This window comes from Anthonomus grandis, chromosome 3 (genome assembly GCF_022605725.1).
Source record: "Anthonomus grandis grandis chromosome 3, icAntGran1.3, whole genome shotgun sequence".
NCBI lineage: Eukaryota > Metazoa > Arthropoda > Insecta > Coleoptera > Curculionidae > Anthonomus > Anthonomus grandis.
Window position 1 is genome coordinate 11,199,697 of NC_065548.1, and position 16,181 is coordinate 11,215,877.

The following is a 16,181-nucleotide window of genomic DNA, read 5'->3' on the forward strand; positions in this document are numbered from 1 at the left end:
CATGATGCCTGTCTTCACTCAAACAAAATCGTACCGTTAAACAGCTTGTAGTAAACAATTATTATGATTTTATTAAAGGTTTCCATATATTTGGCCAGAGAGAAATAACTCCTCTTTCATCAAAACTAATAAACAACATTCTTTTGCTTTACCTCCATTGGAATTTCTTTATTTGCTGATAAGCTTTTTATTTATATTTTTGAGAGTTTTCGCATTGCGATATTTTCTGCATTTTTTGAAAAAGTTTAAAGTTTCCATACTTTTGGCCACCCCTGTATGTATTTTTATTAAATTTAATGAAATTTAAAAGTTTTTGACAAAAGTGTATTTATTAACCTATCAACAGAATTCTATATAATATTTTCATTTTCTCTATAAAACTTTAAGCTAAAGCAAGTCCCAATCGATCTGAAATTAAAACACAAATAACATTTTTAAATCAAATATATTAACTTTCGTAAAAAATTAAAACTCTAATAACACAAACCAGCCAGAAAAAAACAATATACCATAACACCAATACAACAAAATAATATCGTTATATAATAAAGACATACAGGTTGTTTAACATTAAACTGACCAAACAATAAAAGTTTTAAGATCACTAATAAAATTCCTAAAACAATACCCACATTTTAGGTGCAATTTTATACCAGGCCATTAATATTCTTATAAAAAAATAAATTTTTTTAAGATAATTTAACAGTTTTTTTATAAAAGAGCAAGTTTGTCATCGCAGAACACTAAAATTTGTTAAAATCAAGATAATAAATAGATACATAATAAATGTCAAAATTCTTGAATAAATACATATATCCATAGATCAATAAGTTCCAGGAGTAACCAACTGACTGCGCCACTATTGACAACATTGTGAATTTCAGACAGTTAGACCCAAATAGTTTCTGAGTTAAAAGGGTTTAAGTGACACCACTTTTGTGTTTTTTATTTCAATATAAACAAGAAAAAACATATTGTTCAAGCTCAACAGTGGCTTGAAAAACAATTTCTGAGTAGTATTCTGGTATTAAACGTGGTCACAAGTTATTCTGAATGCTTTAATCATTGATGGATCGTCGCAAAGTAAAGTTTCGTGAGATAGCTAGCGTCCTAAGATATCAAATGCTAGTGCTTATACTATTTTGAAAGAGTTATATAATATTGATAAAGCTTCTTTGCAAATGGGTGTCACGTTAACTCATAATGGAACATGATTTTTTACGTTGGAATGTATGATTCACATGAATCAAAGAGATCATCAGCTGACTAGGGAGCAGTCAATAAATAACCAAAATAGTCTGGAAATGTTATGGCTCACTCAATATCCGTTGACTACCTTGAAAAGAAACAAAACATCGCTAGCAATTAATATATAGCGTTATTAAAACGTAATCAAAAGGCCAAAAAGAAAAGTGCACGTAGACAATGCATCATATCACAGATCGATGAAAAAGATGCTAAAATTGAATGAATTGCCTTTATATTATACAGATCTAGTCCCTAACTACTACTAGCGTTTCACAGATCTCAATAGGATGCTTCAAGGAAAGAGACTTGGGTCAAATAAAAAAGTGACTGCCGAAACTAAAGCTTATTTTCAAAGCATCAAAAAATCAGAAGCGTTACAAACGCGTTACAATACGTTTCAAAAACATGTATTACTCTTGACATTAAGACATTATGTAAAGAAGAATCTTGCCGAAAAAAATTGTTTTAATAGTTAGCCCCGAGACTTATTGAACCATGTACTTATTTAGTTCAATCGATAAAAATCAAGAAAATTATATATAAAATTCAAACAAATATACAATGCAAGAATATGTTGCCTATTTTTTTAATTCTTTAATCCATAGGATTATAAATTATGCACGTCATAAAACCATCAATAATTTCTTCATTTCTTTAGCCATATGAGTTTCTTGTCAACAAGTAAAGCAAAATTGTTGCAACAACTTCAAGAAAAGAAAAGAAAAAGATAACAATTATTAATATAACACTGTAGTAATAAACTTGGCAATATTGCTAAATTGATCATGTCACTGTGATGTAAAATGAATAAAATTGTGTTCTATCCCTCATTTTCGAGATTTCTTGTTTTTAAGCCTTATCAACAAAATTACTCTTTTAAAGCGTTGCACTTAATCACAAGCTCGACTTTATCATTCAATAAATATCAATAAAATGTATGTCGATACATACATAATTAATTATCGAAGGACTTCAATTGAGTTTTTGTGTTTGAAACCTACACCCTATAACAATTTAACAAAAAATTAGCTTTTTCGTGGTAATGTCTCCTCCTCGTTTTCTTTATCGCTCTCACTAGGTTCTGAAATATTTTCTTTCTCTTTCTGTACCACAAGTGATTTTCCTGATGAAAATGACGGACCTGCTCTGTCAAGACTATTTAATAATTCCTGATTTGCTTGTTTGGAAACTGAATGTTCTTGGGCAATGGATATACCTGAAATATTACTAATTTAAATTACCATAAAAGGCGTGAAAGGGGGTTATCAATAAAAATCTGACGCTACACTACATATTGCTCACCAGCACCGTCATCCATTAAAAGTACTGCAGCATGAAAAATGTGTATTTCCTATTGAAGGTAAGTCAAATTAAAATTTATTCTTACCGGTATTTTTGGCGGTACTTGTCATTAATCCTTTGGGTCTAAGTATTTTAGTATTCTGGTAGGTAGAATACATATTACCTACGGTATTGAGAGATACTTCGGTCGTGTTTGCACATTGAGGACCCCACCTGGAAAACGATATTAAAAATCTATATATATAAAAGAGTTTGTCCTGACTGACTGACTCATCATCGCAGAGCCCAAACTACAATAGCTAGAAACGTGAAATTTTGCCAACGGGTTCCTTTTATAATGTAGGCACCGGATAAGAACGGATTTTTCGAAATTCCACCAATAAGGGGTAAAAAATGGGAAAATTGTTACCCGTGACCTCGAGAACTAAGGGGGCGTGGCTTCGGAGTTTGAACGGAGACTGCCCGCACCAACGAGTCGCAGGTATCAACTTAAGAAAAAAAAATGAACTGCAACAATATTTTTTTATAATGTAGGCCCCGGATACGAGCGAACTTTTTGAAATTCCACCGATAAGGGGTGTTAGCGATATGATAAATATCGCATTGCGGCATAAAACTGATTAATAAATACGATTGAAAAAGTGCCTCTGTATTATTTATATTTTGGTAGACATAACAACAAGGCGGGTCCATGCGAGACTGATACCCGAGAGGTGACTCGACTCAGTCTTACCGTTCGCTCTGCATCTAACGAATCATTTTTAAGATTATTTGTGTCTTGGTTTCATAATAATTATATTATATTAATCGCGCCCCTTGACCTCAAGAAAAACGGCGTGGCAATTGTGGGTTGCATGTACTATCACTAAACATTGGAGGCCTTCTTCGACTTTTATTTTCACGCGAACAACGCCGCGGGCATTCAGCTAGTTATTTATATGCGTACATGAAGATATTTTAACTCATTTAAGTAGAGTAAAAAAATCGAACTGGAAAGTCGCAATTAAAAACTGCATTTGAATAGTCTCCTCTACGCTTTTAATGAATAAAAAAAAAATTGTTCGGTCACAAAAGTTTAAACACACAATCCAGATAAGACATTCTATATTGGACGAGATCGTAGCTATAAATAATTTAAATTTAAACTTGTTAAATATGTCAATGAAACTTAATATTTTGAATAAGTATGAGAAAGTCTTAATTTCTAACAAGTCGTTTTCACTCGTTATGAACAGCATCCCTTATTAATATAATTATATCATCTGGAGAAAAATTGCTAAAGCTTAATGTTGGCCATTTAGATTTAGGGACTACTAATCATCAACTAATTTTATCATAAAAATATTGACCATCACAAATATAGGTCTAACTTATTGAATACTAATGGGGGAGCTTTTTGAAATAACTCAAGTGCTGCCACTAATAAATTAAAGTGTGCAGTAGACTTTTATCAAAGTTCAAATTGCGGACAGAGTATACATTTTTCTAATACTGTACGTATTAATAAAAAAAGATCATACTAGCATCTAAAAAACTTTGGTCTTCCTTAAATGACGTTAGTTTAATTGATAAAAATCTTGTGGATATTACCAAGCATTCAAGTGCTGTAAATAATATAAATTAGTACGTGTCAGTTAATGAAAAAGATCATAACACCGAAAATTCGACGCAACATATTGATATCAACCAGTCTCGTTTCTCGTTTAATATAGCAACCACAAGTCAAGTAGCAAAGGCAATATCGGAAATTTAGTGGAATTAATTAAATAAATAAATGTAGGTTTAATAAATAAATATTGAACCTTTTATAATTCATGAAATGTGGATGGAAATATGTAATGAAAATATGACTTGGTAAAGCCATTACAAAAATTCAAAATGCAGTTGAGTACTTTAATCTATTGTAATGCTACCAGTAATGTCAATAATATTAAACAAAATATTTTATAAACAAATATTTCCTTTTGTTTATAAATTGAAAATAGTCAGGATTTCGACCATGATACGCCGCTGTATATGATATGAAAAAAAAGTTAAAATAAAAAGTGTTTGGAAATACTGATTTTGTTAATAGTATTGGTAAATGTACAGAATGTCTCCAAAAACAAAGGTTTCATCGTCAAGTAAGTTTTCTTAAATGGAATGCCCTGAATATTTTATGAAGATTTTATCAAATTTTTACTCTATTTAATTCTACATCAAAAATTTATAAAAAAATATACGTTAAATATTGATTAAATTGTAATTCCAACGTTGCTGGAAAAAGTTCCTCTAGCAAAACGACGTAATATGTGGCTTCAGCAAGATGGTGCTTCATAACTCGCAGATTATAACAAATTTCCTTGACAATAGATTTGGAAGGTATTGATAGATCGGAAATAGAGGCCAGTCCGGTAACCTGACTTAACACCGCTAGATTTTTTCTTGTAGGGATATTTAATGGGAAAGTTTACAGTGAAGAGCTAAGAAATTTGAAGGATTTAAAAAACAAAAGTACACGTGCTTGTAGAGCAATTTCGGAAGAAGTAATAAGAAGCGCTTGTACCACTGAGCTAATAAAAAGGTGCGAATTCTGTCAAACCGAGAACAGTGAGCAGTTTAAACATTTACTATAAATTTTTAGTTAAAATTATTCTAGTTTTATAATCGTTTTTAACTGTTTTAATAGTAGATTAAATAAGAATTAAATAATATAATCATAGGAAGCAATTATCTCAAAAACCGTCCGATTGAATTTAAATTGAAAACCGTACCATATTTGACGTATAAAACATTTTTTATGTAGAATTAAATGAAGAACAAAAATTTGGTAAAATGTACAGGTCGTTCAATTTTAAAAAACTTACTTGACAATGAAAACTTTGTTTTTGAGACCCTCTGTATTCACCAATACTGTGAACAAAATAAATATTCCTAAACAAACACTTTTTATCTTAATTTTTATTTCATATCATATACAGGGGCCAAAAATCGTGTGTAAATAGAGTTACCCAACTAGCAATTTTAGTTACGGCTACAACATTGTTTGACTATATTACTTTATTCAAGTTAATAAATCGGTAACTGGTACCAAAAAAATATTTTATAAGTTTAAATAACTGCTAAGTAAAAAATAGTAGTAAGAAATACGTAATATTAACTTAATACTTGACTATATAGTAATTATTACTTTGCGGTAACTCTGATGGTAGCTGATACCGCTTAGCGACCTGACCTAATTACTTTTACAACGTCGTTACTATAAAGTAGAAAATATTGGTCGGTGGGACGATTAAATGGGAACTTTTAAGTAAGCGCGATTACAAAGTTAAATTTCAAGTTCTTGCGATTACATAGGAACATCAAAATATTACCACGCAGTAATACACTTTGAAGTAATATTATCAGTAACAAGACCGAAATAGTTACCCTTATTTCTTCTTTAAAGTAATATTTACCACCTTGGCTATTAAAGCAAATTACCTTTAAGTAATTATTTCTACTATGCAGTAAAATATACTTTATAGTAGCATTTTTTTGAAATAATTCCTAAATCATTTTTACTTGAAGTAACAAAAGAAACTTCTTGGTAACTCTAACAACAATTCGCCATATTTTTTTTAATTATTTGACTCCATTTTGTGAAAAGTTATTGCACGATTTTATGAATTTGCTAAAATCGGAATACTTTTACATTTTATGCAATTTTTATTAAATTATAGACTTCTTATATTCATAGGAGTAAAGAGGAGTGAAAAAAATTACCTACCTTCTTTAAAAAATTAAATTTAAATATTTAGACTTGGTAAATTTTTTTGTTAAAAGTCATTATTTTAATGAGGCGTTCTTTATTTTCGTTCTATATTGCCTATGTTTAACAGTAAAATTTGCTTCGTTTACATTTTTGCACTCCGGTAAGCGATAATATCAGCTATATTAAATACAATATGAAGTAGATTAACCCCGATACAACGCTACACTTAGAATAAAGACGGACATATAAAATTATTTGTGTTGACAAAGAAAGAGAATCAAAATGTTTGCATAATATTGTCTCAGTAACTTCTTAGTAACTAGCACTGCATAATTACTACTTTATAACATCCCGAAAACCACTATGGGACGTTAAAAAGAAGTTCCCGGGACGATAGAATTACGTATTTGCTACAGCAAAATCATTCCCAATTTTGGTAAAAAAGTGGTAACAGAACGGTGCCTAAAAGGTTCCCGCGACTAGTAACCACAACTTTAAAGTATTCTTTATAGTCGCGATTACGTAGCTGTTGCCAAAAATGCTAGTTGGGTAGGACACCCTGTATGGCCTTGAGACTAAGCTTTAATAACCGTAGTCTATTACAAAACACAAATTTCTGTAAATTAGTACAAGGGCAGAATATCTCTTAAGATGTAGAAAATTAATTGACTCTTGGAGTCTTGGAGTGAAATTGAACTTTGTATTAATATACAATATACTTTTAATAAATCAAGTCTTTTACTTATACAATAATCAAAACTGTCAATTGCTTTTCAAAAAAAAATAAAACCAATAATGTTATATTATATGTATATTTTCTTTTAGATTATCAATAAAGATCATTTATTATTATTAAAAATTCATTATGAAATTAATAGTTTTGTATACAAATTTTTTCATTGGAAAATAAGGAAAACGTAACCTCAAAAAAATAAAGTAAATGGTAACTAGAGCTGATAAAATTTTATTAGAAATGATTAAATTCTAAATTTTGCTAGTAAATAGAGGAATTCTTCAAGGCTCAATTATTGTCCAGTTAAGTTTAAAAAAAAAGAAACTTAATAAGTATAGTTTAGGTGAAGTTACTTGGTAAAGCTCCAAAATTGAGTATGTACAAAATACAATCAACATACTACATATACGCATTAAAATAAAATGCAAAATATATTACATTTAGTGATCGATTCCCGTATACAGGGTGTCCGCTAATTAATGGTATATGGAAAAACCACAGACTCCTGATGTAAAAATATTACGATTTAACTATATTTACCTATATCCAAAAGTTGATATTAACTGAGATACAGGGTGTTAAACTTAAAACTTTATTTTTGTTTTTCCCCAATAACTTTAACAAAAGTTAACTTTTTTTCACAAAAATTTGTAGTTAGGAGTTTTTTAGGTCGAGAAATTCATTTTTTTAACAAATTGAGTGTACAATGTAGGGGGCGCTGTCTGCGACATCTTTTTCTCTTTCATAAGGTCATAACTTTTTTGTGCTTAACTGTATTTAAGTTTTTATTGAAAATAATACTTTTTTCATATTTTTTACGTAAAAAAGGTATACTACTTTCGGGTCGCTCAGAGTCGCCGTTTTCGAGATATCTGCCTTCAAATTATTTTGTACAGCAGCTCAAGCAAGCAATAATGTCTTGTTACTCTTTACCAATCATTTTTTACATCATAAATAATGTTTTAGTATAAGTCATTGAGAATGAAAATAACTATGACACTAGAAAATCTATTGAAAGAAAATAACATTAACGAAAACAAACTTAACTATGCGACTGATAACTTTTCCATTTTGAAACTGTGACGAGATTTAGTAAAAAAATAGATCTGCTTTTGACAAAAACTGTGCCAAATGTCTACCATTCACTTCAATACATTTAACAGTTCTTTTGCTGAAAGATCTCCTAATTTAAAAAAATAATTGTTCGTTTCGTAGCTTTTGTGCAGCATATAAAATTCTCTGCCATAGTTCTTCTCTGGAATTCACTACTTCTTTGTAAACGAGCGACTTCATATAGCCCCATACACAAAAATCCAGCGGGTTAAAATCGGGACTTCGCGCCGGCCATGGCCTCTGGCTCCCACGACCTATCCAGCGATTAGGAAAACGGTTGTTCAGGTACTCTCTGACAGCTCTAGAGGAATTGAATTGTGGACGGGGCCGGGAATAGGAAACAGAGTCGCGCGTTCAAAAATAGGAAATGCAATTATTTTATACGTTTCATTATTGTTATTTTACAGTTTTCTTCAAATAAACGAATATAAGTAAAATGTTAACTTTTATTGCGTTCTGTTATTTATAAACGTCATTTTTTACTAGATATTATATATTATACGACATGTTACAAATTCCTAGCTCACTATTCGGATCTTGGTAAATATAAGAGATACGAAGATGGTTGAATTTAGGGCAAAGTTTCGGATTTTTAAGCCTAAAAATGTGCCATTTGAAAATTGTTTTTGTTATATACTGTTGATGTTTTGTTTTATTTACTTTCGTCTCAACTTTTGAACAATAAAAATGTAATTTTTGCAGCCTTTTGATACTAGTGATAATGAATCGAATAGTTGTGGTAAATATTTTAGGCATTTCATAATGTGTTAGTTTATGATCGTTTTACCGATCAAATTTTAAGAAAGTATCAATTTCTTAACACGTGTCATTTTTGACCTGAATATATTTTAAACCTGAATTATAATTTTTAAATACAATGTACGCTAAAAAATATCATTAATATTTGCTTGACAAAAAAAATACAGTACCGTTTTTTAAGATAGAAATTCAAGGTTTAATTGAATTTTTGACATTAAAATTAATGAGTCACTTATTTCGGGATGAATCCAATTATAATTCATGCTAATGACGAATCCAGTTCTGAAGAGATGGATAGTGATGCTAAATAGGTAAGCATTTTTGGACGTAAAAAAAATTGGGTCCAAAATTATGAATGTGTAGTTAACTTCACTTATATTTGATTTCAATAAGCCCAAAAATTTCTATGTCAATTTCATTTCAATGAAAATTCATTGTTCAGCGGGAATTTTTGGGCTTCGAAACAAATATCAGCAAAGGCAGGTATAACAATATTCTATTGCAGCACGGCCACGACATTATTTTATACCTGTGTTACAACAAACCAACCACCTTTTTGACGATCTTTTTAATAATTAAAACAAAACTGTGTAAAAAATATGTGTCATTAACTACGACTTTTGCGTGACTTGATAAATGTTTTTGTTGGTTGTAAAATAACATTTTTACTATATATATTAAGCCAGAGAAACAAATATTATATGCACGTCAATGCCTTATAAAGAAAACGCCGCGTGCTAAACGTTTTTAGTTTTTATACTTCACCTAAACTATACTTTCCCTTTAAATAAACAATTAAAATTAAAAAATTAATTCCAATTTAAGGGACTTACTTATGTTCCACCACTTTGACAGTGTTGTCCTTCAAACTGTTTCCTAATATTCCTGCAGAAGTTTCCAAGCCCCTAAAAATATAAAGTCATATAAAGTTAAAATTGTAAATTCTGATTTTAATAATTATTTATATAAATATGTTATTACTGACCTATAAATCGTTGAAAACCCCTCAACTGCTCCAGCGGCCACTGTCAGCACACTCTTCATCTTATTCTCTGCCTCTCTCTCTGGCATATTAAATCCGGAGGCCAACAATTTGGTTCCTTGTTTCTGAATGTGAGGTGCCAAGAACTGACCCAGTCGCATCGTTCCCTCTCCCACTTTTTCAGCTAAATGGAGTAATAATTGATGACTAATTGGGTATTTGAATTGATTTATCAGTTACTAACCAACAAATCCAGTAACTTTCACAGCCTTTGAAGTAGCATTTTCCGCGATTTTTATCCCTTTTGACACAGGTTTAGGCACATTTGTAGGTTGATCTGACGGCGACAATTTCTCTATAAGGGTTGGGATTTTTCTATTAATAAAATCGCCTGCTTTGTGGGCCCCTCTTATGATCCCTTGAGATATTGTCCAAGCTCCTAGAAATAAATCCCTCAAATAACATAAGCTCAAAAAGTTTCTTTATATGTACCATTTATGATATTGTTTGATATACGAGCACTAGCATCTTCTTTCTCCTGTCGTCGTCTTTTTTCCTTGAAAATTTCTTGCTCAGTCTCTTGAGTAATAATTCCATGCAGAATACTTTCCAACAGGTCAAATACTTCCGCGTCTGCGTCAGATGGTAAAATAATCCCAACTGAAGAACCTGTTTAAAAATTCCCTATTTGATAAATCTCACTAAATGTAATGCAATTAAATATTTACCAGGCACATTTGAGTAAACATCAGGTAAAATAAATGCTCCATAATCTGTTCTGTAACAAGGAGACACACCAGGGACCAAAGGATACACCCAGTCACCAATTTGTAAAATAGCTCTGGGAGTATTAGGTTCACTTCCTAAATAAATTTAAATTAGAATATTACCTATTTTTTTTAACAGTAAATGTAATATACCTTCTACCAAAGATATTCTTAAAGTATGGGGTTCTCTTGTGGAAACTACTTCTCCGTTTGGTGATATAAAATATAATCGAACCCCTGGATAGGTGTAGACAAGTTCTTCATTTATATGTTGATTGGGATCTACACTTAGTTCTTGTAATGCAGTAGCAAGATCTTTGTAAGTGACTCTGGGTGGATCAGTAGATTCATCTAACAAAAAAAGTCTGAGTATATTATCCCCTTAGAATCTAATACCATTTTGTTCATAGTAATGAAGATATTATAAAATTGTTTTAATAATATAGTATATTCTGATAAACATATTTTACCTGATGAACTGATAGCTTCTTCATATGATGGTGGAGGCTCACAGGAAGTAGACTGAAATCCCGGTGAGGTTTGGATTGAGTTAATTCTAGTGAGAACTTCTGCTCTGGTTCTTTTGATTTTCTGGATCATCTCACATGCTTTACCCCAGGTGTCATTGGGTTTTTCAGGACACTGAACTGGTATCCTTAAGATTTCATCAATCAGTTTAATGCCATCCTTATACTTTTCTATTGCCTGTAATTTTTTTTTGAAAATAATAACACACGAACAAACTATATTATAACAATTGCAAAGCATGCAAGCAGAGGGAAAATAATTTAAAAAATTCTTATTTTATTATTATTTTTAATTAGTTAATTTGACTCAGATGAATGACCATTGAGAACACCATTAAATTACCTTTGTCGAATTTACATTATACAATAAATTATATTTAAAAAGTAAATTCAAAGTTGTTTTTATCCACAAATGTATTGAATGCTTAGTTCTAATATTTTTTGCACTTTATTGCAATTAGCCTTTCCACATATTTAATTACAAAATCTTGTAAATAACACTATTTAGTATTTAAACAGAAATACAATTACTAAAAAAGTGATGTTTTTGGGAAAAGTGAGGGTTTTTATAAGATATCAAGACAAAGACTATGACTCAAGGCGTCTGTTTTGGCCTTAAAGTTTGAAAAACATCTGTAATAAGCTATATTGAATAGTAAATGTTTAGATATTAAATTTTTTACTATTAAATGTTTTAGATAAACTCAGGTAATTGCCAGAAAAAGACCAAAAGCCAGGCCTGTGTATTACATAGTCTCCATATCACCTAATATTTGTCATAATTATAGGAACACTTCATAGAGTTAATGCAATAAGTAATCAATTTTAGCTATAGGTCTGATTTCTTATATTAATTCTATAAATAATCATATTTTAATTGGATTAATACTGTTTAAGACCACACAGCTTAAATTATCTAATATAAGTAATAAAACAATACTCTACTATGAATAGTTTATATAGTAGATTTTATTTTATTACAACACTTTTTATAATTTTATAGGTTCTTGTTTATTTGCTAGTAATGCTGATAATTATGATCTTCCAAATTTTATTTTTTATTTTTTTATTTATTTTTTATTTATTTACACCACATAAACAGATTACAAAATCCAATTATTTAGTGGGAAAAATATCATAATTACAACTTAAAATTAACTATCCAAATACAAAACTAACGTACAATGAATAAAGATAACAATTTAATGAACTTAAACTACAAAGTTTACATTTTTAATATTTCTAATGCTGCAGCTAAATATGTCACACTGGCTCTGCACAGCATTATATATATCCCCAGCTCTGCGCAAGGAAGAAAATTTAGAAATATTAGTTCTGGCTCTTGTTGAGTAAAAGGTAGGAGGATATCTTGTTAAGACCATTGGAAGGTGAAAGTTTAAAATTCCCAACAAGTTTGGTGAGTCGATCAAGTGGTTTACCAATTTATATAAAAACTGCAGATCAGCTGATTTACGTCGAACATTAAGCGGTCGTATGAAAAATCTGTCAAGTAAAGTTTGATGTGGAAAACCGATCTCCGGATACACTTTGTCACATTTAAACCAGAGATATTTCAAAAATTTTCGTTGGACATTTTCTATATCTTGAATATGACATTGATAAAAAGGAGACCAAACTTGCAAAGCATATTCAAGAATGGTTCTAACGAGCGAAAAATATAATGATTTTAACGTAAATATATTGTTAAAATGCTGTGTATTTTGAATAATAAATCCCAAGATTTTATAGCTTCGGCTCACTATATCTGCAATATGTGGAACAAAAGATAGACTGGTATCGAATGTAATCCCCAAGTCCTTAAACACCTCTGATCTAGAAATAGGTACATTGTCTATAGAGTATTCATAGTATATGGGATTTTTCTTCAAAGTATATGAGATCACAGTGCACTTGGCAACATTAAGAGGAAGATTGTTGTTTTTACACCAGGTGTTTATGAGGCTAAAATCATTTTGAAGTACAAGGCAATCAGATATATTGTTGATTTTAAAATATATTTTATTATCAAAAAACAATAGACTTTCCACTTTAAGATGCTTGGACATATTATTAATAAATGAATCAAAAAATAGTGGCCCCAAAATTGAGCCCTGAGGTACACCAGATGTGGGAATTATTTTAACTGAGGTATGACCATAGCACTCAACATGCTGTATGTGTTTTGTTAAATAGGAAATAAAAAAATTATTTAACCATGTGGAAAAGCCATAATATTGATCAAGATTATTTATGAGAATGCTATGGTCAAGTCGGTCAAAAGCCTTAGAAAAATCGGTGTATATCACATCTACTTGAGAATTTGAGTTAATTGAGTCGGCAATAAATTTGGTTATAGTAACTAAATTTGTGGTAGTTGATCTACCCTTCATGAATCCATGTTGGAGAATATCAATTATATTTTTCATGCGTGGATAAAGTATAGAATGCAGAGTTCATTCAAAACACTGAACAATTATTGATAATAGTTATAGGCCGATAGTTTTCAATTTTATTTTTAAATACTTTATAGTGTCTGAACTAAAGTAAATAAGGTAGAAACTGCAATGTTAAAAGTAAATATTAAATCACTACATCAACCCTGACTATTTAATGTTTATTGAAGGAAAACATTTATTGATGTTAAAAATATCTAAACCACAGAAATATAGCCTATGAAATACAGATAATATCTCGCCCAGATTCTTGAATTATAATATAGACAACAATATCTACCTAAGACTACTTTTTGTTGTACTTCTGCTTGAAATTGGTACTTTCAAAAATCCATTAAATTTGTTTGCACATTCTTAAAAAATATATAGGTGCAAAGATTTTACCTCTTGTGGTTTCTCCTGTTCCTCTAATCGAATGGCATCTTCTATTATTTTATATGCCAAGTCATGCTTGGTTTTAATGGACAAATAGGTAGAATTCCACATTAATGATCCTCCATTTCCCATCTTATCATCGGTCAAACTCAAAACTGTTTAGTGACTAATGCAAGTAAAAAAGTGGCAATGCCTGAAATTTTATTAATTAGCAAAGCTAACAAAATTACAACATAGCCAGGAATTATTACAGTTTATAGTAAAAGCAAGTGCACAGATTTCGCCTTGGAACACACTGTTATTGGATAATATGTAATTGATACTTGAATGCTCAATGGTTAATTGGATTTTGTACTTGATACTTAATGACTGTTGGGTATCAGTAAATACACTCACAATTCCGTCTAAAAAGTAGTTGTTTACTGAAATGGATTAATTATTGTTATTTGACAGTGACAAATATAAACAAAAACATAACCCATAAATATTTGTTGCTACATTAAGTCCCTAAGCTGTCAAATTAAAAGAAGAAGAGAAGAAGAAGAATCTGCTGCGGATTATGACGTCAAAGCCCTGTTATATAAATTTGTGCGAGGCTGCCAGATGTCATTACAAGTGGTTACGAGGTTTACTCAAAAAGTCCTTTTTTGTAATTCTCTTTTTTGTAAGTCTTCCTTTTTGTAATTTATTGACCAAGAAATTAATTATTTAAAACAAAGGAGTTACCAAAATTTATTTTGTTTTAAGTATTTAAAAACGAGCTTAAATGATAGATAAAAGGTATCAATTCTAAAAAAAAATAACTTCTTTTTGAAGGGTTAAAGGTCATTCGACCGGGATTCAAGTAAATTTAATTGCTGATTAATTATATACATGTTGCTAAAAAATTGAAAAAAAAAAGTATTCGTTCATGGATTCCAATAATATATTAAAAAAAATAATTGGGTGAATATAGAGCCATTACCTGTACTTTCTATAAAAAAAAAACAATAAGCAACTTACCTTCAATTGAAAATATCAACTTAAGTAGGGGTAACTATACTATTATATTTATTTATTTTCTTCAATGGCGGAGCCAATTTACAGAATAAAACAAAATATAAGTACAGACATATACATAATATAAATATTAGTAATAAGTGGCAAAGAAGATCACAAATAATCAATAATGGAAATGAACAAAATTATAGTAAAAATAAAAAGGCAAAAACAGAACAAAAACATAACCTCACAGACAATTTAAGTTTTTAAGTTCTTTGACTTTAAATTAAGATGACTTAACAGAGCTGTCTACAAAGGGGTCAAGATTAAGTTCATTAAATATTCCCATCTTTCTGGTGATTGGAGAAGAGAAACTGTAATTTGCATGATAAAAAGGTAAACGAAGTATATCAGGATTCTGACATCTACTATTGATATTAACGTTAAATGGTATATTTTCCAAAGTACCAGGGCAAAAAAAATTCCATTTAATAGTTTATAAAATGTGAGTTTTATAAGAATCCGAACGAGTCCATATAGGCGAAGCATATTTAAGCCTAAAAAGAACATTTGAAAATTAGAGCATCTTGAAACAAAAAACAGACCAGAGCTACGCACAAGAAAACCAACAGAACGCATAGCGGTATACCCTTATTGGCAATGGCAATATCATTATATTGAGGCACAAATATAAATTTACTGTCTAATAACACACCCAAATCTCTAATGGTAGTAACAGATTTTAGAACTACGCCATTTATTGTGTACTGATTTACATCTAATCTTAGAGAACAAACAAATGAAAAGCATTTTTTATTATTAAGCTTCAACCCTGATTTATTACTGACCATAAAAAAACACTATCAATTACTTTTATTAAACTTATCTGTGGTGATATCTTATACACTCTCTAAAAAATAATTGTTCTCCTCCGGGATAAAGGGGCTCTTAACTAAAGTAATTAAAACTCTTTACTTAAGCCGCTCTGCCACATATTAAATAGAATTTTTAAAACAGAGATTATTCCAGACCAGTTAAAAACATCTATAGTAACACCTATAAAAAATACTATCCTATACAATATACTACAATATACTATACAAAAATACAGGGAACAAAGAAGACATAACAAAATATAGGCAAATCAATTTGGGTTTATAGAAAAATTACGTACAACTAACGCTATGTATCATCTGATTAAAGAGGTA

The 16,181-nt window shown here is 30.1% G+C and overlaps 1 protein-coding gene across 1 annotated transcript; it reads right to left on the reverse strand.

The window, feature by feature from the left end:
- Window positions 1–428: 428 nt before the first annotated feature.
- Window positions 429–14,438, reverse strand: LOC126733692 (protein spartin). Its single transcript, XM_050437062.1, has 11 exons — window positions 14,244–14,438; window positions 14,002–14,185; window positions 11,108–11,342; window positions 10,791–10,988; window positions 10,599–10,733; window positions 10,363–10,539; window positions 10,115–10,309; window positions 9,874–10,054; window positions 9,722–9,793; window positions 2,636–2,763; window positions 429–2,464 (listed from the first exon to the last, which is right to left on the reverse strand). The coding sequence occupies exons 2-11, from the start codon at window positions 14,122–14,124 to the stop codon at window positions 2,274–2,276; spliced, it is 1,635 nt and encodes a 544-aa protein (XP_050293019.1). The 5' UTR covers window positions 14,125–14,185; window positions 14,244–14,438; the 3' UTR covers window positions 429–2,273.
- Between the last annotated feature and the right edge of the window lie 1,743 nt (window positions 14,439–16,181).

Coding starts and splice junctions, on each gene's coding strand:
- LOC126733692 (XM_050437062.1), bottom strand. CDS start 14,124: ATGGGAAATGGAGGATCATTAATGTGGAATTCTACCTATTTGTCCATT. Junction 10,734..10,790: donor AAGAATATCTTTGGTAGAAG/GTATATTACATT, acceptor AAATTTATTTAG/GAAGTGAACCTAATACTCCC. Junction 10,540..10,598: donor TGTTTACTCAAATGTGCCTG/GTAAATATTTAA, acceptor ATTTTTAAACAG/GTTCTTCAGTTGGGATTATT.